The sequence below is a fragment of the Ursus arctos genome, unplaced genomic scaffold, assembly GCF_023065955.2.
Source record: "Ursus arctos isolate Adak ecotype North America unplaced genomic scaffold, UrsArc2.0 scaffold_12, whole genome shotgun sequence".
Taxonomy (NCBI): Eukaryota; Metazoa; Chordata; class Mammalia; order Carnivora; family Ursidae; genus Ursus; species Ursus arctos.
Window position 1 is genome coordinate 35,492,259 of NW_026622786.1, and position 22,296 is coordinate 35,514,554.

Below are 22,296 nucleotides of genomic sequence, written 5' to 3' on the forward strand. Positions count from 1 at the left end.
ACACTTTAAATGGGTTCATAATATGGTATGTGAATTATATCTCAAAGTTGTTTAAAAAATAGATGTGATGTGTTACTTTGAAGACAGTACAGCTATCCTCACGTATTTAAAGTAAGACTAGAGGGACGCCTGGGTGGCACAGCGGTTAAGCGTCTGCCTTCGGCTCAGGGCGTGATCCCGGCGTTCTGGGATCGAGCCCCACATCAGGCTCCTCCGCTATGAGCCTGCTTCTTCCTCTCCCACTCCCCCTGCTTGTGTTCCCTCTCTCGCTGGCTGTCTCTATCTCTGTCAAATAAATAAATTAAAAAAAAATAAATAAATAAAGTAAGACTAGAATCCCAGACTCCTTCCATTTTATGGGTAGGCTCAACATGAAGCCAACTATTCTTTGTCAACATGACATTTATATAAAAGCATTCTTATTTTTGTAATCGTTGAAGAAATGCATGAAGAACATGCACATTTAGAAATTATTGCTATTTTTCCAGGCCGCCCTGCAAGCTTCTAAATACACAAACGGGTTGCAGTGGGTATGTTAATAGCCAACATTTTGGAGCAAGATATTTCTTATGCATTTCAGAACAAGCATTAAAATTAACCAGCCTAATATCAGTGGGAGTTTACTGCCACGCCCCCGCCCCACCACTGCAAGAAGAGAAAACAACCTGTCTTTGAAGAAAAAAAGATGTGGACAAAAGAACCAGGGGAAACCTTTCTGATTATACTATCAGAAGAAAATACAATATAGAATACAGTCAACCCCCTTTTTCACACATAATGTGTTCTTCAAGTGTACAAAAGTTTACTGTGCAACATGTTCCAAATAGATCCATATGTTACATTTCTTAGAAACTAAAAGGTACTATAAAAATGTCTCACTACTCTTCACCTTTTATTCATAAACTTTGGTTTTACTTCCAACTTTAGTACATGTTTTTTAAGATGTTATTTCTTTAAAAATGGATGCCAAGTACACTAGGTTACTGTCTGATTAAGGCTAAATATTTTCTACTTTGGGCATGCTTGTTTCTTAAATATTTATTAAGCATCAACTATATGCCAGGCACCGTTTTGGGTACTAATGTTATAGCAATAAACAAAACAGACAAGTTCCCTGCTGTCTCGGAACTTCCACTGTAGTGTGGGAAGGCAATGTAAACAAGAAAGATAATTTCTGATAGTGATAAGTGCTGTGAAGAGAATAAAACATGGTAATGGGATAAAGAGTGACTAGGTATAGGCTACTTTAAATTGGGGTAGTCACAAAAGGACTCCCTGGGGTTACACTGAGCCAGATGCCTGAAAATAAAAAAAAGTTAGTCATGTGAATATCTAAGAAAAAGCTTTCTAGACAAAGGGAACATCTAATGCAAATGCCCTAAGGCAGAAAGGGCATTTATTAGATGCACTATTAGAAAAGGAAAAATACGGCCAAGTAGCTAGAATGTAGTAAGCAACTGGAAAACATGATGTCAGAGAAATAGAAGGAGCCAGATCATGTGGAGGATAACAGACGATGATAAGAGGTTTGGAGATGATTCTGGTTTCAGTGGACAGCCATTTGGAAGGTTTTAAATAGGGAGGAGAGTTTGATTAACATTGTTAGTGATAATTTGGGGTATTTTGAAGAAACAGACTATGAGGGTAAAAGTGGATTTGGAAGACTGTGGTGGTAGTGTAGATGAAAATTGGTATAGTGGTTTGGAATGTAAGGGGCAAGAGAGAGAGCGTTCCAATTCAAGACATATTTTGGAGACAGAGCCGCCTGAATTTGCTCATTGTTTGGACGTTGAGAAAGAGGAAAAAATTTATAAAGAATAAATCCTGGTTTTTGCTGGAGTAACTGAATTGGTAATCACGCTATTAAATGTATTATGGGGCTACAAATTGGTACTTACATATGTGCAAATATGTAATTTCATTATTTTTGGTTCATCTGGTTTTCCTCACAAGCTCTAACTTACTGATTAGTGAGGAATGTTGGGGGGCCTGAGGGGAAAAGAAATTTTTATTTTTTTTAATTTTTTTTTAAGATTTTTATTTATTTGAGAGTGAGCAAGAGAGAAAGCATGAGGAGGAGAGGGGCAAAGGGAGAGGGAGAAGCAGACTCCCCTGCTGAGCAGGGAGCCTGACACAGGGCTCCATCCCAGGACCCTGTGGGCTCATGACCTGAACCACAGGCAGACACTTAACCAACTGAGCCACCCCGGTGCCCCAGGAAAAGAAATTTTTAAATCCAACTCAGCTGAAAGCTTAAACAATTTATTCCTATAAATTAGTAGTAGATAAGACTCAGAATCTTATGATGTTGCTTCTCAGATTTATCTGTTCTTGGCCTCCCTCTTTTACTCCTTTCCATTAGAGTCTGAATTTCTGCTGATGGCAAGGATAAAGTGGCCTTAGTTCTAGATGCATGTGTTATTCATAACGATAGGGACATGGTAACATCCCTTGTCAGTTTGCTTGCTGCCTACCCTGCTGGCCTGTGATGATGACGTCCGTAGCTAGTAGTTTTCATTTCTTTGGTGGGCGGGGGGCGGGGGGGGGGGCGGTTCCCTGTCAGCTTCCGCTAATCTGCAGATCCCTCTCAGGTCTTCTGGATTCTCATTCAGTTCTAGCCCAGGAAATCTGCTCTTCAGCCCTTACGGCAGAGCCACGTCTTTCTAGAGTATTGGCCACTCCCCCCACCCCACCCCCACAAGCTCCCCTGGTGTTTCTAAGTTCCCATCTACGTCATATAGGAATCAAGGAGTAGCTCAGGAAAATTTAACAAATGTTCCTCATTTTTACTTTCCTGAGCATCCAAATTGATGTGGCCATAAACCAAGTGATATCTAAAAAGGAGGTAACTTTCCTGCATCCTGAAGAGGTAGTAGGGAGCAAGGGTTTCACTCTGCCAAAACTCAGAAAGAGGAATATCTGAACATCTATGTCTCTCCTTCCCTCTTTGCCTTCCTGCATACTCCTGGAATCAAAAGGAAAAAAAACAAAACAAAACCTGGCTTTCTCTATATTTCCCCTATGTCATATCCTCATCCTTCTATCATCTAGTGAAAGCCTTAAAGTACTATTGTGAGAGATGGAAAGTATGTCTTCTCTATAATATAGGACAGCCCATGTGCTAGGTGCTCCAGGCTCAACTTGTGAATTTTAAAGTTGGAAACAATAAAACAGAAAAATTTTCTCTTAATACATTCAGCCCTTCAGCATACAAACCCCTCAACCCAAATAGGGTAAAGTCTATGTATTCAAAAAGGCAAAATAGAAAAACATTTTTAATAATTTTCAAATATTGCCCCCATTACAGCAGAGATGGGGAAGATAAGGAGAGACAAGGTTTAGGGGTTTGAGGAGGGAATTCAAGGTTCAGTTTGGGACACATAAAGTTTGAGATACCTATTAGAAATTCAAAAAGATGTCAATAGGTGGGAAAATCAGAAGGTCACTGGCGCAGTCAGGACAGGTGACATAACTTTAAGAATCATTAGACTATAAGAAGATAAAGAGATGTTATAAGTAAGTAGAAAATTTGAGAAGCATGCTGCCATGTAAACAGAAGTTTTAAGAAGTTCCAAGAATGGAAAACAGTTTCAGATAAAATGAGCCATTGGATTATTGGAGTTGGCTATTTGAAGGTCAGTTGTCCAAAAGGAAGCAATTTCAGAGTTGTGGTAAGGAAAAAAAAATTTCAGAGTTGGTCGTTCATCCAAATGAAGATGGAATGAAAAATAAGGAAAGAGTGACAATGAGCATAAACAAATCTTTCTAGAAGCTTTGCTATGATGGGGAAGCAAGAATGGAACTAGAAAAGTGCATGAGAAATTGAATGAGTGAATGGAAAGGGAGGGAGGGACATGAATGAGGTCAAGGAAGGATTTTTCTCAAATGAGAGCTATCTAGTATGTTCAGTTACCGTTGGAAGTGATTCAGTTAAGAGAAAAAAATTGATATGCAAGTGTAGGAGAAGGCCTTGACGAGCACATGGGTTTTAGATGCAAGTGAGGAGCTGGCCTCACACAAGAAACAGGGAAACGTCTTCCTTCGTAAGAGAAGGGAAACAATATGTGCGTACATAAGGAGGTGTGTTGGTAGGTTGGGTATTGGGAAGAGGTGTTTCTTGTTTGATTGCTACTGGTGTCAGTGCAGCATGAGGCAAGGTCATTAACTTGAAAATGAGGTGAGAATGGAAGTTTGAAGAATGTGCAAGCCATCTTGCAGAGTAGTAACAAATTTCTCAATTAAACACATTTGTGAGACTTGTTTGTCACATTTTTACATTATCCACAAATTTTTATTAATATTTAAATATATAAACACAATGATGCTTAAACTGTATTGTTGGTTGGCAGATGGCATTGGCACACAGTAGTGTCAGCTGACGCCTGAATATTTGAGTTCAGTGCAGTTGTGGAGTGCTGATATAATATAAGGGTTTATGAATTCCTTCTCATACAAGAATTGTAAGTTTAGGGGCGCCTGGGTGGCACAGCGGTTAAGCATCTGCCTTCGGCTCAGGGCGTGATCCCGGCGTTATGGGATCGAGCCCCACATCAGGCTCCTCCGCTATGAGCCTGCTTCTTCCTCTCCCACTCCCCCTGCCTGTGTTCCCTCTCTCACTGGCTGTCTCTATCTCTGTCGAATAAATAAATAAAATCTTTAAAAAAAAAAAAAGAATTGTAAGTTTAAGTCACATAACTACAAATTAAAGAAAAAATATAATCTCAATAGATGAAACAAAAAGTATTTATAAAAATTTAATATCAATATTGACTATCATACATAATGGTGAAACTTCAAAGAAATGAGCAGAGATCACCACTATTCACTATTTCTATTCAACATTTACTCAGAGACCCTGACAGTATAGTAAAATAAGAGAAGTAATCTATAGATAAATTATTAGAATTAACGAGATTTTAGCAAGATGCTAAATATAAGAATATACAAAAATATAAACTCCATTCTTCTTCCCCAGCAACAGCAGTTAGAAAACTTTAAAAAATACTATTTACAATACAATCAACAACAAAATTAAGCACCTAGGAATAAATCTAACAAATGATTTGCAAAATTTTATTGAAAAAAAAATGTTTATTAACAAAGACCTAAATAAATGGAGAGATAGTTTATATTCATGGATAGGAGGACTCAATATCAAAAAATTATCAACTTTCCCCTAAATTAGTCTATGGATTCAATGTAATTTTAGTCAAAATTCCCATAAGAATTTTTTATAGGACCTAATCGATGAAGAGTGATTTTATAAGAAATGGGGAAGAACAAAGGACCAATATCAAGACAGTTTTCAAGAACAAGTTGCAAAGGGTGGGAGCACAGTGGTGTGTAGAAGGGAGAACTTGCCCTACCTGATATCATAACTTGTTAAAGCTAGAGTAATTTAGTTAGTGTCATGCTCATTCACAGAAAGACAAGAGACCAGTGGAAATAGAAGATAACCTAGACTCATATCTCAGTATATTTTGAAACTCGAAGTTTGATAAATTAATTATAGATTACAGATCATTAAGGAAAGGATGAAATATTCAATAAAAGATACTGGTACAATTGGTTACCCAAATGGAAAACAAAATAAAACAGCTTCTTCACACTAGTGTACACACACACAGAAGAATGAAATTCCAATTGAACACTTAGCTGTGAAAATCAAAATGTTAACTATGAGAACATTTATGAGAACATTTCATGATCTCTAGAGGGAGAGGAGAAGGATCCCCTAAACACTGAAAGAAATAAGAAAATATTGATGAAACATGACTATGTTAAAACTGCAAACTTGTATTAATCAAAAGTTACGTTAAAGTGAGAAAATAAGCTGCAAGCGGAGAGATCTGTATTATATAGAATGAGCAAAATACAAGTATCAGGAATAAGTATAAAAACTTTTATGTATAACCCAAAAAGAATAGCTCAGGAGAATACTGGACAGAAGATAAGAGCCAGAGAGTCAAATATAGATGTCGGATAACTGTATGAATAGATAATCATTCCTCCTTAATAATCAGAAATATGCAAATTGAAAACACAAACAACATATCATTTCCCACAATGAGATGGATATATTTTAAGTCCGATAGTACCAACCATTACAGAAGATTTGGAGTAATTGGACTCAAACATAGCTGTGAAAATGTAAATTGACAAAACTACTTTGGAAAACAATTTGACAATATCTTGTATACTTGAAGATGCGTATGTTCTGTAACTCAGCAATTTAACTTCAGGGGCAATACCGTAAAACACAAAACAAACAGCCCGTTGACATGGCGCATAGAGGGATGCACAAGGTATTTGTTGCAGCATTCTCTATAACAGAGAAAACCCACACCAAGAATTCATCAGTAGGAAAGTGTTTAAATAAGTTGTGATTTGATAAGAAAATGGAATCCTGTAGAATTAAAAACAGAAAGTGAATGGATTCATGACACTGATTAATTTCAAAAACAAAATGTGTGTTTAAAAAGTTTCAAAAGAATACATAAAGTATGCTTATTTAAAGTTTGAAAAGATGCAAAATAACCATATATTGCAAATGGAGTAAAAGTATAAAGAAATGCATGGGAATGATAAACAAATTGAGGGCAATGGTTGAACCTGAGTGAAGAGGGAGGGTAACTTGTTTGGAAAGGTATGTGTAAAGGGACTTCAATTATGTACATATGTATATTGTTTCTTTTTCTTCAAGTGGGTGGTGGGTACATGGGTATTTATTGTACCTTCTAATATCTTTTTATATGTATTTAAATATTACACAATAAACCTTAAAAAGGCAACAGTAGTTAGTGAGAACTAACACTGACCTAAGCTCTTCAGTGTAAGTCCAGTTCTTTCTAAACTTTACATGCGTTATCTCATTCAATCTTAGTAACTCTTTGAAAAGGTATTATTTTACTTCTTTTATATAATGAGAAACTAAGGCCTTTAGAAGTTAAATAATCTACTTATGGTCGTATTGCTGTAAGGCAACAGAGCCAGAATATGAAACTAGCAGTCTGACTTTTAAATGTTCACACCATTAACCTCTAATGAAGGTTAATCTGCCTCTTTTTAAAACTCGGCATTAACCACAAAAAAACTCAGGTTAGTGCAACTATCATTTCGACCTCTGGATGCAGCTAGAACTACAGCAATGGAACTTTACCATTTTGGCTTCTAAATTCAGTGACTTTCTGAGGCTAGAAGAGCATTTGCTCAGGAGCATAGGGCATGAGTCACTTCCTTAGGTATCTGTTTATTCGTTCAACAAATATTTATCAAGACCTACATAGCACAGTGGTAAGCCACAATTTATTTCTTGTCTACATCATTTTTGCAGTTTTCCAAGCTTTGGGACACAAATTTGAGATTTCCATTTTCATTTCCAACTAATGCAAGGAGTGCTGTGATTAAGTATTAGCCATTTTAGAACTTGCATCCTCTGGCTTACTGCGGATCTCATTTAAGCCTAATTGTTGTTGACCTGCAAATTTACATGATAAAATATTTTAGCCAGTTGATACTTCAAAAGAGTATTAAAAAATTCTTTCTACTTTGTCTGAACAAAATACAGATTGAAATGAAAATATTGTTTTAAACAGTTTAATATGACTACCTCTTTTTTCTCCATGTATTTCCCTCTCTCCTTTTTTCCACAGACCAGAGAAAATCTCCTTAATCTACTCCAATAAGATTTTGAGATTCTTCTTTTTTTTTTTTTAAGATTTTATTTATTTATTTGACAGAGAGAGACAGCCAGCGAGAGAGGGAACACAAGCAGGGGGAGTGGGAGAGGAAGAAGCAGGCTCCTAGCGGAGGAGCCTGATGTGGGGCTCGATCCCAGAACGCCGGGATCACGCCCTGAGCCGAAGGCAGACGCTTAACAACTGTGCCACCCAGGAACCCCAGATTTTGAGATTCTTCTTTACTGTGTTTTAGATATATTTTATAATCCTATACATTCATCAAGATGTTGAACCCACAGTAGCTAATAGAACTGCTAAAATGGATGCACTGGGTTTACTTTAATTACAGTCTCACCAATTAAAATGGATTACACTGAAACCAAGTAATTTTCTTCCTATAAATAAAGAACAGTTTATCTATCTTGACTGGCTGGTATATATAAACTTTACTCACTAGACCTCTAAATCATGGTGACCTATTTTTTAAACAATTACACAGGGGTGCCTGGGTGGCTCAGTCGGTTGAGCATCAGGCTCTAGGTTTCAGCTCAGGTCATGATCTCAGGGTTGAGAGATCAAGCCCACATGGGGCTATAGCCCTGGTGCAGAATCTGCTTGAGATTCTCTTCCTATCCCTCTTCCCCTCCCCTGACTCATCTGCACGCACTCTCTCTCTCTCTAAAATGAATAAAATCTTCAAAAATAAATAAATATTAAAAAACAATATTTATTGTTGAAAAGTAATCCTCATTTTTATGTAGTGTTTAATTCAGTGATTATGTGATGTAAGTATTTAAACACTCCATCTAGTCCTTTCCTTAACAGTTTATTTTCTTTTTTATATTGGATATCCAGGGACCTGAAGGAATTGTGGGAACTCCAGGACAAAGAGGTCGTCCAGGGAAAAAGGTAATTTTTTTAAACATCTTTTTATGGTTTGTTTTTTTTTTTACATTTTTTTTCTTTTACATCTTTTTATAGCAGATCTTTCTTCTGACGTGCCCTGAGCTCCATAGGATGCTATGTGATGTTTTTATTTGCACTAGATATAAAGTAATAAAGAACTATAAATTGGCTTTAAAAGGTGTGTTTGTATAAATTAATATTTAACTCTACTTAGGAGTACCCATCACCTTAATTATTTAAAGGCAGATTTCCTACTCTGTAGTTTCTATAAAGATCTTTGCCTTTCCTTCTACTGTTTGCCAAAAATTCTTTAGTAGACTATGGACAGGAAAAGAGAGAAAAGGAAAATACTATACCATTTGTGCTATTTAGTAACAACTTTAGTAAAATGGTTAGGGGAAAGGAATATGATTAGAATTATTTCTGGGTTCATTAGTACTATGTTTATCTAAATTGAAAAGGTTAATGATTGATTTTATCTTTCCCATATATTGACTAAGAAACAAATCAAGAGTATGGTTTGTTTCTTTTATATTTTACTAAGGAAATGATATTTATAAAATTCTAGAATGTTATAATTAAAAATTCATCTTTGTATGGAGTCAATAATTTATTCAAGTGTTGGTGAGACAGAAATTATTTTCTTTATTCTACCACAACAGTTCTGAATATATTACTGTATTTAGCTTCAAATCACACCATATCTAGTTCCCAAAGTCTAATTTTATCATTTTTACTAATATACACCCACTCCATCTTTGTCATAATGTAGGGACAGTATATATGAGAATGAAAGTTAAAGAAAAATGTATGAGGTAAATTTTAGTAGCCATTCTTTTTTTTAATGTTTCAAGTTTTTATTTAAATCTAGTTAGTTAACATATAATGTAATATTAGTTTCAGGAGTAGAATTCAGTGATTTATCACTTACATATTTAGTGCTCTTCTTGCCCATGAAAATAACCCCAATACTGAAGTCTCTTTTCACCATTCATATGTTATATCTAAAATCAACATTAGAAGTAGGACAGTATAAGTCCTTACAATAACCTGCACCCCTGGGAATTATTATGAATACCAAAAACTTCCTGGCCTTGATCACAGTCTAGTTTCTCTTTGTATCTACTTGAATATCAGTAGTAGAACAGGTTGGTTCCCATTTTCAGAAAACAAATTATAGTACTTAAATTTGCTTCAAAGCTGCTGTATTTTGAGATAGAGAATGATCAGCCAGCTTGATGGAAAACAGAAGGTAACTAGTTTTTAAAAATGATGTAAAATGGTATAAAAATATTACCGATTAAAAAAATGTTATGGATTTTTAAAGGCAGACTCCAAACCACTGAGTGATGATTCTGAATATACAGAACCATACGCTGGAACCTTTTTGCATGAAATAGATCTTTGTGGCATTGAAGTTCTCTAAAGAAACGGGCTTCTTATGGGGCCTGTTTTCTCATGGTAACAAGAAATACGTGCATGCATGCAAACATACATACATAACAAATTTCAAAATAAAAAAACTTGGTTACTTTGGAGTTCAGCATGAACACCAGATCTCCCCTGCTTGTTTGGCCAAAATTACTTTTTTTTAATGTTCTTTCTCTAAATTACTTTTAGTTATATCTTTAGGATAACCTAGGTGGTGATGATACGTTACTATTGTCAGTGATGGTCTCTACTATTATTAAGTTAAAGCAAAGTTACTATTTACAGAATTTTGCTAACAGAATATCCTCTGGTGTCATTCCAGGTATATGATATAGTTAATTCATCTAAGTAAAAAATTTGTTTTTTCTCACTTTTCTCTCTTACTAATGACATCCACAGGGCGATAAAGGACAAATAGGGCCCGCAGGAGAAATTGGAAGCAGAGGTGCTCCTGGACAAATTGGGAAAAGTGGTCCTAAGGGTGCCAGAGGAACTAGAGGTGCTGTGGTTAGTATTTGATTTGTTTCCAGACCTGAGTTCACTGTGGATGGAAAAGAAATGTATCCATGTCCTTAAAGTTTCATCTCTTGATTAATTTTACAGAGAAAGCAATAGTTCCATTGAAAATAATCTACCTCCATGGGCTGTGGAGAATTGTAAGCATTCCACAGTACTTAAATGGCTTAGTGGTTTCTGGACATGGAAAGGGGAAAGGGGAAAAAAACTCAAAATGGAAATAAAATATGAAGTGAAGTCTAAAAAAATTCAGATTATAACTCCTAACCTAAGTAAGAAAGTTTATATGCTTTGCACTTAAAATCAGAATTTAATATCTGTATAAAACTATGCTGTTGGGATTGGCAAATTGCTTTGAAAATTAGGTTTATTTAAAAATGAGTTTTCTTGTTTTTTCTTTTTATTTTTTTTATTATGTTATGTTAGTCCACAATAAAAATGAGTTTTCTTTATAAGCTTGGCCTCCACTTGCTTATCTAGAGGTTTTTTTTTTTTTAACCAGCTGTGATCAATATCCATGACATCTAATATTTAATCTTTTGCATGAACTTTATATGATGTTGGACACAAGGGTAGCGTAATACTTCTGAACCTATAATAGCAAAATTTTATGCTAATATATTTGGACCTGTTCAGAAAGTCCTAGCACAAGAGATGCAGAATATTTGTAATTTAGTGTTTAGTATCTTCACTGTTTCATAAGCTTATATACAAAATCAGGTATATTTCCTACTCTCCATTAAATGTCACAAACGCTAGACTTTTTACCAAGGCGTTCTTGAGAGCATTGCATAATCCATCTGTTGTCTGAGGAAAGTTTGTCCCAAGCTCATTTTACATATTCATCTTACTTCTTCAGGTCTTTGTTACTTCCTTTTATTTAAATTATTAATATTTCTCTGCTTTTGGCTTATATGTCAAAAAACTTTATATGATTAATTTTTAATGAACATCAGAATTAATCCAGAGTCTTGCCATCAAAGCAGCCTTCTACTTTGGATTTTGTCTAAAAAGAATATTCACTTTTTAAATATTGACACATATTTAACTTTCCCGAAAAGTTTCATCGAATTCACTCTCCCACCACCAATACTTCCTATTAACCCTTTTGATGTTTGACAATCTGATAAATGAAAAACTGTGTCTCATTTTCTTTCTATTTACATTTCCCTGATTGCAATTAAGTAATTTGTATTTTTTTCTGGAAATTGCCTTTTCATGTGTACTTTACATGATTTATATTAGGTTGTTTTTTTCTTATTGACTTGCAATATCGCCTTATTATTTTAGGTAATATATTTTGTTAAATATGTTATAAAATATATTACAAATACATTTCCCTTTCTGTCATTTATCTATTGTTTGTGATATCTTTTGCTGGACAGAAAGTTAATTATATAGTCAAATTTGTCTGTTCTTTTCTACATTTTATTTCTTCATTAGAAACACCTTTCCTACCTAAAGTATATAAAAATACTCTTCTATATCCTTCTTCTAATACTTTAATAGCTTTATTTTTACCCCTAACTCATATGAAGTTTATTTCTTTGCTATGAATTAAGTTGCAAAGAACTGATTTTCTCTTTTCCAAATTGATATTCAGTTGTCTCAAAATCATTGAATAAATAGTCAATCTATTTCCCACTTTTCTGAAATACTACCCTTACCGTAAACTAAACTCTGAAATATTTATTGGCCTGTTTTCATTCTGTTTTCTTCTGTCAATCTGTTTGTCTGTTGTTCTTAGGTCCAATACCACATTATTTAAATTATTATACTATTACAGTATTTTTTGAAATCTGTCAGGGCAAATCTCCATAATTCATTTTTCTAAAAAGTTCAGCTCTTACTATAATTCTCTCTTCCATGTGAACTTTTAAAAGAGCTCTTCAAGTTCCTTTAGTATTGAAGCTTTCAGTAGAGAAGCACTACATGTCTTTCCATTTACGTATATCTTCTTATATATCCTTTAATAAAGTTTTGTTATTTCCTTCATTCTGTTCTTAACTCTAGCTTATTAGGTTTATTGTTAGTTTTTTATGGATTTTATGATTTATAATGCAGTTCTTTTTTCCATTATATCTTTTTATTGATGCTATGTAAGGTATCTATTTACTTTAATATTTTTACTTTACATCCACTTTAATGATAGGTGGTTCTTTGGGTAAATAATCATATTTAGAACTTCTGGTTAGTCTAATATTTGGTTAGGCCTAATACCTATTCCGTGCCTTAATTTCCTCATCTCCTGTTTAGTTTCAAACTCAAATAGGAAAGTTGATGTGGAAACTTTTTAATAGTATGAAAGATAAGACATTTTCAGGATTATTATTTTTGTTCTTTTCAGTTGTCTGAGTCACATTTTCAGTATTTTAGGGGCATTTACTAATTAGCCCTTAAGTTATATAGTATCCTCATCTGCAAAATATTGATAAGAAAAGCAGTCATAGGGTGATTATTGCACATAAGTTGTCAGTCATTTCTATTTTAACAAGTTTGACCAGAGCTGAAACTTTGTTCATTCAAGTACCTGAAACTATCAGTGAATATTTCTCCTTGATCCCATCATGAACATATCAAAAACTATCAGGCTATATTCTAATATTCAGTGATGCACATCTACCATAAACTTTGACAGGTGCAAACTACGTTTCCAAGAACTTACTAGAAAACTTTCAGATTCTAACAACTGAAAATATTTTTCTTAATATGATTAAGAATATTCATACCAGAAGTAAACTACAGAGACATTTTTTGGTGGGACTTTTGTGGTTCAGAAGAAAAACAAGGCAAAAGTTAGAATGTTACTTTTGTTTTCCCATTTCAGACTAGGTAAAATATTATGCCTCGAAAAAAATCTGAATTTTAAATAATTGGAGTACTAAATAAATAAATCAATAAACAAATAAATAATAAGAGTATAAGTTTAATGGCTTAAACAGTTGTTTGTTTTCTAATATTTACTTTATTTTTTAGGGACATTTAGGATTGATGGGACCTGATGGAGAACCAGGAATTCCAGGATACAGGGTAATCATTTCTAATTGGAAATTAAAATATGTGTATTTACATGAAAATAGTTATATAAAGATGTCATCCCAGTTATGCAAATTAAGATGAAATCTCACTGATAACTACCTTTCTAATATATTTAGGCTTCAACCCCCTAGAGAATGAATCTTGTTTTTCATCAGAATATTGGCAATATCTCATAGCATGGCTTTGGTGCTGTTAGGTAGAACATGCACAAATGATATGGAGAATGTCTGCTTACTTGTCCTTTTGTTAGGGCCATCAGGGTCAACCAGGACCTTCTGGGTTGCCAGGACCTAAAGGAGAAAAGGTATGTGTGTATATTGACTTTTCAATCCTAAAGTTAAATATTAAATTTTTGTGTTCTTTCTGAAAGTATGCGTGGAAACATTTTCAAGAAATAAAAGAAACACTTCTCAACTTGGGAAGTGTTGCAAATTCTAAAAGATAAATAATGAAGGTCAAAAATGTAAATAAGTCATTAAAATGTCTTCAATCGGTTGTATCAAGATATTCATGAAATAATATATGTTAAAGCACTTTGCAATCTGTAAAGCTTTGTAAAAGTAAAATTAATTACTTATCAAAAGAAATCATGAGACTACAGATTAAATGACTAACTAGTACATTTATAGCAAAATTTTTTATGGTTTAAGAATAACTACAGCAGTACCCCTGTTGATTTACAATATCGTTGGAAACCTGAAACTTCGAGCAAATTCCTAAACTGCTTTTCATGTAATTAAAGCAGATTGACACTTCTTAGAATTTATAGGAATCACAACTGTATAAAATATCCTGTGATAAGTTTTGTAGGTAAAAGTTTTCCATTTAAATAAAGATTGTATATTTCATACATATTAGATAATAGTAGCCTGCATATTTCAAAGGTTATTTTATTAACTTGGTTTTGTTTATAAATCATTATCTTCATTACAGGGTTATCCAGGAGAAGATAGCACAGTACTAGGACCACCTGGGCCTCGAGGTGAACCAGTAGGTCTTTTCCTAAAATTATTTTGATGTTTCAAGATAAAAGGCAATGAAGATAATAGATTGACAGCACTGATCACATCTTTTCAAAGAGTATTATTTTGTTAGTTTCATAACATGATTTTATAGGCATGCAGTATTTGTAGCTGTATAATGTAAATGCAAAATCTATTTACATCCAGGTCAAGATCCTTAGCATAACATATAGTTTAATACAGTCACTCTCCAAATCTAACTTTCAGCATTAAATGTACTATAACAACTTTTTGCAGAGATTATCAAAAAACTATATACCCTAGATATTTTAGGGCAGATATTTTTTTTTTTTTTTTAAAGATTTTATTTATTTATTTGACAGAGACAGCCAGCGAGAGAGGGAACACAAGCAGGGGGAGTGGGAGAGGAAGAAGCAGGCTCTCAGCGGAGGAGCCTGATGTGGGGCTCGATCCCAGAACGCCGGGATCACGCCCTGAGCCGAAGGCAGACGCCCAACCGCTGTGCCACCCAGGCGCCCCTAGGGCAGATATTTTTTTAATCATCAAATTCAGATTTATTTCTAAGTGTTAAAAATATCTGATCTGTATACTTTTTTATAGTAATTTACATACAGTTACCAAATGATTTTAAAACTTACCTAACCAGTTATTAGAACAAATACTCTTTAAAGATCACTGATCTATAATCTTCTAATTCAGCATTTTAAGAGCTAACTATAAACGCTATTTTGAAAAGTAGCTATTATAGTTTTGATTATCTGAAAAACCACCTCTATATTCATGTATGACTAAAACAATCTTAAAGGACGTATGTAAATTAAATAGGTAGAATAAAAATATTCAGTTCATAGAAATAAATATAATTGGTTAAATTTTCTATCTTCCACGTATCACATAAGATAAAAAAAATCCTAAAGCAGAAGGATCACATTATGTAGTCATTTGTGATATTTTGATCTGGCTGTTTGGAGATGATTGAAAGTTATATTTTGTTTTAGAAAGAGGAAAGATTTTAGGATTATTCTGATTAAATCAAGCCATCTCATAGAGAGGCCTACTTATCTATAAGAATATATAAGTTTTTTTATCAAATATGTTCTAGTCTCTTTAAAGCCCTCAGGGGGAAAATATGGAAATAATACAAAAAGTTAAAGCAAATGGAAAAATATTGGCAAATCGTCTGTAATAGTGCATGTCTTCCCCAGATTCAGGTATGCCAGGGTCAAAGAATTCACTGAAATATAATAAATATATTAAAAGTCTAACATAAAATGTGTCATTTTATCTAGTAGGCATAAGACAGGTGTGAGACTTAAACCAAGAATATTCTAAATCATTAAGCAAAGTCAGAGATTAATGTCTCTACATTATGTCAAATACACTTATTCACATAGGAAAATTTATCAATTAGTGGTCTATTATCAATTTTATGTTTTTGCCAAACATTTCAATTTGAGTTTCTTTTCAGACAGTAGGTCCTCATATGCAAAAATTGCTTTTTCAAATGTATTTTAGACTAATAATTTGAACAGCTTATCATATCAAAGATTTTATATTAGGAATGTTTGGAAAAAGTTAAAAGTGTAAGTTTATTAGTTTAGCTACTACCTTAAGGATTAAAATAAATAAACATAATTTTTATTAGGTTAATTTATATCTTAAAAATTAAAAAGTTCAGGGTTGCCTGGGTGGTCTGTTGGTTAAGTGTCTGACTCTTGATTTTGACTCAGGCTATGATCTCAGGGTCATGAGATCGACCCCCACATCAGGCTCCCTGCTCAGTGAGGAGTCTGCTTCTCTTCCTCTCCCTCTCCCTTTGCCCCTCCCCACCCACCTGCTCATGCATTCTCTCTCTCTGTCTAAAAATAAATAAATAAATATTTTTTAAAAATTAAAAAGTTCACAGATTAAGGAATAAACAACAGAACTTCTGATGAAGAATGGTAAAGTAAGATTACCTATTAGATTTTTTTTAAAGATTTTATTTATTGAGAGAGAGCAGGGGGAAGGGCAGCAGGTGAGGGAGAGAGAATCTCAAGCAGTCTCTGTGCTGAGCGCACAGACACCCCACACGGGTCTCGATCTCACTACCCTGTGATCGTGACCTGAGCTGAAACCGAGTCAGACACTCAAGCAACTGAGCCACCTAGGTGCCCCAGTTATTAAATACTTTTAAAAAGATCATTAAACAGGGGCGCCTGGGTGGCTTAGTCGTTAAGCGTCTGCCTTCAGCTCAGGGCGTGATCCCGGAGTCCTGGGATCGAGCCCCACATCAGGCTCCTCCACTGGGAGCCTGCTTCTTCCTCTCCCGTTCCCCCTGCTTGTGTTCCCTCTCTCTCTGGCTGTCTCTCTCTCTCTGTCAAATAAATAAATAAAATCTTTAAAAAAAAAAAAAAAAAGATCATTAAACAGTGTCTCCCAAAGCAGCTCCCACCCTGCCACACCCAGCAGGTATCCTTGGCCAGGAACTGCATTCTCCAAAGTAGCTCTTGTCCCAACACACCAAACAAGTGGCTTTAACCTGAACCAGCACCCTTTCAGAGTGGCTCCTACCAGGGACAGGGGCAAGGCCCACCCATCAGTATGCCTGTAACAGTCATGGCCTGACCTCACAACCAGCCACACAAGGGGCTGCCCCACCCACCAGTGTGCCCACAGCAATGTGGCCAGTCATTGCAGCCATCTGGGTCAGGGGTCAGCCCTCTTACCAGCATGCCAGAAAAATTTGTGGCCAAGCCACAACAGGGCACAGATAGCCTACATGGGGCACCCCTGAGTACCTGGTTCTGATAACCTGGGGGGGAATGTGCTTCTCAGGCCTAAGGGACATGTTATACATGAGATCACTCCGTCAAGACCATGAGACATAGCTGATCTACCTAATACATAAAAACAAACACAGTAAGTCAGGCCTAACAAGGAGACAGAAAAGTATGTTCCAAACAAAATAACAAGACAAATTAGAAAAAGAACCAAATGAAACAGAGATAAGCAATCTGCCTGATAAAGAGTTCAACGTAGTGGTCATAAAGTTGCTTACCGAACTTGACAGAATAGATGAACAGTGAGAACTTCAACAAAGACATTAGAAAAAATAAAAAAGAGCCAATCAGAACAGAACACAGTAACTGAAATGAAAAAAATACAGTAGATGGAACAATGGCAGATTAAAGGGTACAGACAGATCAGCAATCTGGAAAACAAGGTAGTAGAAGTCATCCAAACTGAATAGCAAGAAGAAGAAAGGTTAAAAAAAAAAAAAGAGGTTAGTTTAAGGGACCTCTGGGAAAATATCAGGCATACAATATCAACACAAGTCTTATAAAATAGACTTTACAAAAAGAGTGTAACAAGACAAAAGGAAGAAATAATAGATGAAAACTTCCCTAAGCTGGGGAAAGAAACAAACATCCAGCTGCAGGATGCACAGAGAGTTCCAAAAAAGATGAACCCAAAGAGGTCCACACCAACAGAAAATAATTAAGATGTCAAAAATTAAATATAAAGAGAGAATCTTAAAACAGCAAGAGTGAAGCTAGTGATTACATACATGGTAAACATAGGATCATCAGCTCATTTTTCAACAGAAACTTTGCAGGCCACAAAGGAGTGGACTGATATACTCAAAGCACTGAAAGAAAAAACCTATGGCCAAGAATACACTCCCTGGCAAGATTATCATTCAGAATTAAAGAGATAAGGAGTTTCCCAGACAAATGAGTTAAAGAAATTCATCACCACTAAACTGGACTTATGAGAAATGTTAAAGGGACTTCTTTAAGTGGAAAAGAAAACACCATAACTAGAGATTAAAAAGTTATCAAAGAAAAAGTCTCACTAGTAAAAGCAAACATATAGTAAAGAGAGTGGATCAACCATTTCTAAAGCTGGTAGGAAGGTTAAAAGACAAAAGTAGTAAAAACAGGGCACCTGGGTGGCACAGTCAGTTAAGTGGCTGACTCTTGATTTTGGCTCAGGTCATGATCTGAAGGTTGTGAGATCAAGCCCTGTGTTCGGCTCCATGTTAGATGTGGAGCTTGCTTAAGAGTCTCTCTCCCCCCCATCTCCCTCTGCCCCTCCCCTAAAAAATATAGTAAAAACAACTATATCTACAATAATTAGCTAAGAGATACATGAAATAAAAATATGTAAATTATGACAACAAATACACAAAATGTGGGGAGAGGAGAATAAAATGTAGGACTTAGAATGTGCTTGAACTTAAGTGACTATCAACTTAAAATAGACTGCTGTGTACATTGGGTATTAAATATGAAACCCATGGAAACTGCAAACTAAAAACCTATGACAGATTCACAAAAAGAGAGAGAGAGAGAGAAAAGAATCCAACATACCACTAAAGAAAATCATCAAATCACTAGGGACGAGAGCAAGAGAAGAACAGAAAAGAACTACAAATACAACCAGAAAACAATTAACAAAATGGCAATAAGTACATGCCTTTCAATGATTACTTTAAATGTAAGTGGACTAAATGCTCCAATCAAAAGACATAGGGTGACTGAGTGGATAAGAAAAGCAAGACCCGGGGCGCATGGGTGGCTCAGTCGTTAAGCGTCTGCCTTCGGCTCAGGGCGTGATCCCAAGGTCATGGAATGGAGCCCTGCATCAGGCTCCCTGCTACGCTGGGAGCCTGCTTCTTCCTCTGCCACTCCCCCTGCTTGTGTTCCCTCTCTGGCTGGCTGTCTCTCTCTGTCAAATAAATAAATAAAATCTTCATAAAAAAAAAAAAAAAAAAGAAAAGAAATGCAAGAACCATCTATGTGCTGCCTACATGAGACTCACTTCATACCTAAAGACACACATGGATTGAAAGTGAAAGGATGGAAAAGAAAATATTCCATTCAAATGGAAATGATAAAGACCTGGGTAGCATACTCATATCAGATCAAATAGACTTTAAAACAAAGACTGTAACAAGACATAAGGAAGGGCATTACATAATGATAAAAAGATCAATTCAACTAGAGGATATAACAATTGTAAATATCTGTGCAACCAACTTAGGAGCATCTAAATTTATAAAGCAAATATTAACAGACATAAAGGGAGAAATCAACAGTAATACAATAATAGCAGGGCACTTTAACACTCCACTTACATCTATGGATGGATCATCCAGAAAGAAAATCAATAAGGAAACAGTAGCCTTAAACAACACATTAGACCAGAGGGACCTAATGGATATATACAGAATATTCCATTCAAAAACAGCAGAATGCTCATTCTTCTTAAGTGCACATGGAACATTCCCTAGGTTAGATCACAAGCAAGTCTTAATAAATTTAAGAAGGCCGAAATCATGTCAAGCATCTTTTCTGATCACAATGGTATAAAACTAGAAATAAATACCAAGAAAAAAAAAAACTAGAAAAAAGCAAGCACATGGAAGCTAAACAACATGCTACTAACCAAACAAGGCGTCAGTGAAGAAGTAAAGAGGAAATCAAAAAATACCCAAAGACAAATGAAAATAAAAACAGTATCCCACAATCTACTACAGTTATATGCCAATAAATTGGACAACCTAGAAGAAATGGATAAATTCCTAAACATGTATAATCTTCCAAGACTGAATCAGGAAGGAACAGAAATTTGAACAGGCTGATTACTGGTAATAAAAATGAATCAGTAATCAAAAAACTCCCAATCAACCAAAGTCTGGGACCAGATGGCTTCACAGGTGAATTCTACCAAACATTTAAAAAACATTAATACCTATACTTCTCAAACTACCCCCCAAAAAAAAAAATTAGAAGAAAGAATGCTTTCAAATTCATTCTATGAGGCTACCATTATCCTGATACCAAAACCAGATAAAGGCAGTACAAAAAAGAAAGAAAGAAAGAAAGAAAGAAAGAAAGAAAGAAAGAAAGAAAGAAAGAAAGAAAAGAAAGAAAGAAGAAAGAAAGAAAGAAAAGTACAGGCCAATATCATAGATGAACATAGAACATAGATGCAAGAACATAAATGCAAAAATCCTCAACAAAATATTAACAAACAGAATTCAACAGTACATTAAAAGGATTATATACCATAGTCATGTAAGATTTATTCCAGGGATACAAGGATGGTTCAGTATTTCAAATCAATCAACTTGATACACACATTAACAAAATGAAGGATAGGGTGCCTGGGTGGCTCAATCAGTTAAGCATCTGCCTTCAGCTCAGGTTATGATCCCAGAGTCCTAGGATCAAGCCTGACATTGGGCTCCCTGCTCTTCCCTCTGCCTCTGCTGCTCCCGCTCCTTGGGCCCTCTCTCTCAATCTCTGTCAAGTAAATAAAGAAAATCTTTAAAAAAAAAAATGAAGGATAAAAATCATATGATGCTATCAATAGATGCAGAAAAAGCATTTGACAAAATTCAACATACACTTATGATGAAAACTCTCAATAAATACCTCAATGTAAGAAAGCCCATATATGACAAACCCACAACTAACATATGCTCAGTGGTGAAAGCTGAAAGCTTTTCCTCTAAGATCAGGAACAATAAAAAGATGCCTACTCTCACCACTTTGATTCAACATTGTACTAGAAATCTTAGCCATAACAATCAGAGGAGAAAAAGAAAGAAAAGCATCCAATTGGTAAGACAGAAGTAAAACTGTCAAAATTTGCAGATGACATTCTACTATACATGGAAAATAAAGATTTTGCCAAAAAGCTATTACAACTACTAGATTAACTGAGTAAAGTTTCAGGATACAAAATTAATATGCAGAAATCTGTTGCATTTCTATACAATAATAACAAACTATCAGAAAGAGAAATTAAGAAAACAATCCCATTTACAATTGAATGAAAATAAGAAAATCTCTAGAAATAGGTTTAACCAAGAAGGTGAAAGACCCATATTCTGAAAACTATAAGACATTGATGAAAAAACTGAAGATGACAAAAATAAATGGAAAGACGTACCATGTTTGTTGGTTGGAAGAATTAGTATTGTTAAGATGTTCATACTATCCAAAGCAGCCTATAGATTCAATACAATTCCTAGCAAAATTCCAATAGGGTTTTTCACAGAACTAGAACAAAGATCCTGAAACTTTTATGGAATGACAAGACCCTAAATAGCCAAAACAATCTTGAGAAAAAACAAAGCTTCAGGTATCATGCTGCCTGATTCAAACTATAGTACAAAGCTATGGTTATCAAAACAGTATGGTACTGGCACAAAAATAGATACGTAGATTAATGGAAAAGAATAGAGAGCCCAGAAATAAACACACAATTCTATGACAAAAGAGGCAAGAATATACAATGGGGAAAGGATAGTCTTTTCAATAAATAATGTTGGGGAAACTGGACAGCTACATGCAAAAGAATGAAACTGGACCACATTTTTCCACTACATGCAAAATAAACTCAAAATGAATTAAAGGCCTAAATGTAAGACCAGAAATGATAAAACTTCCAAAAGAAAACAGGTGTAAACACTTACACATCAGTCTTAGCAATATTTTTTTGGATCTGTCTCCTCAAAGACAACAAAAGCAAAAATAAACAATTGGGATTACATCAAAGTAAAAAACTTTTTCACAGTAAAGGAAACCATCAAAAAAAAAAAAAAAAACAAAAAGGCAACCTTCTAAATGGGAGAAGATATTTGCAAATGACATATTCAATAAGGGATTAATATCCAAAATATATAAAGAACTCATACAACTCAACACAAATAAAACAATCTGATTTTTAAAAAATGGGTAGAGGAC

General features: G+C 34.8%; 1 protein-coding gene across 1 annotated transcript in view; it reads left to right on the forward strand.

The window, feature by feature from the left end:
• The window catches only part of COL24A1 (collagen type XXIV alpha 1 chain), a 366,899-nt gene that overhangs the window by 264,349 nt on the left and 80,254 nt on the right, over positions 1 to 22,296 (forward strand). The window contains exons 38-42 of the mRNA XM_057310505.1: positions 8,535 to 8,588; positions 10,416 to 10,523; positions 13,509 to 13,562; positions 13,822 to 13,875; positions 14,505 to 14,561. Of these exons, the coding sequence (XP_057166488.1) occupies positions 8,535 to 8,588; positions 10,416 to 10,523; positions 13,509 to 13,562; positions 13,822 to 13,875; positions 14,505 to 14,561 (327 nt within the window). The remainder of the gene's footprint in view (positions 1 to 8,534; positions 8,589 to 10,415; positions 10,524 to 13,508; positions 13,563 to 13,821; positions 13,876 to 14,504; positions 14,562 to 22,296) is intronic.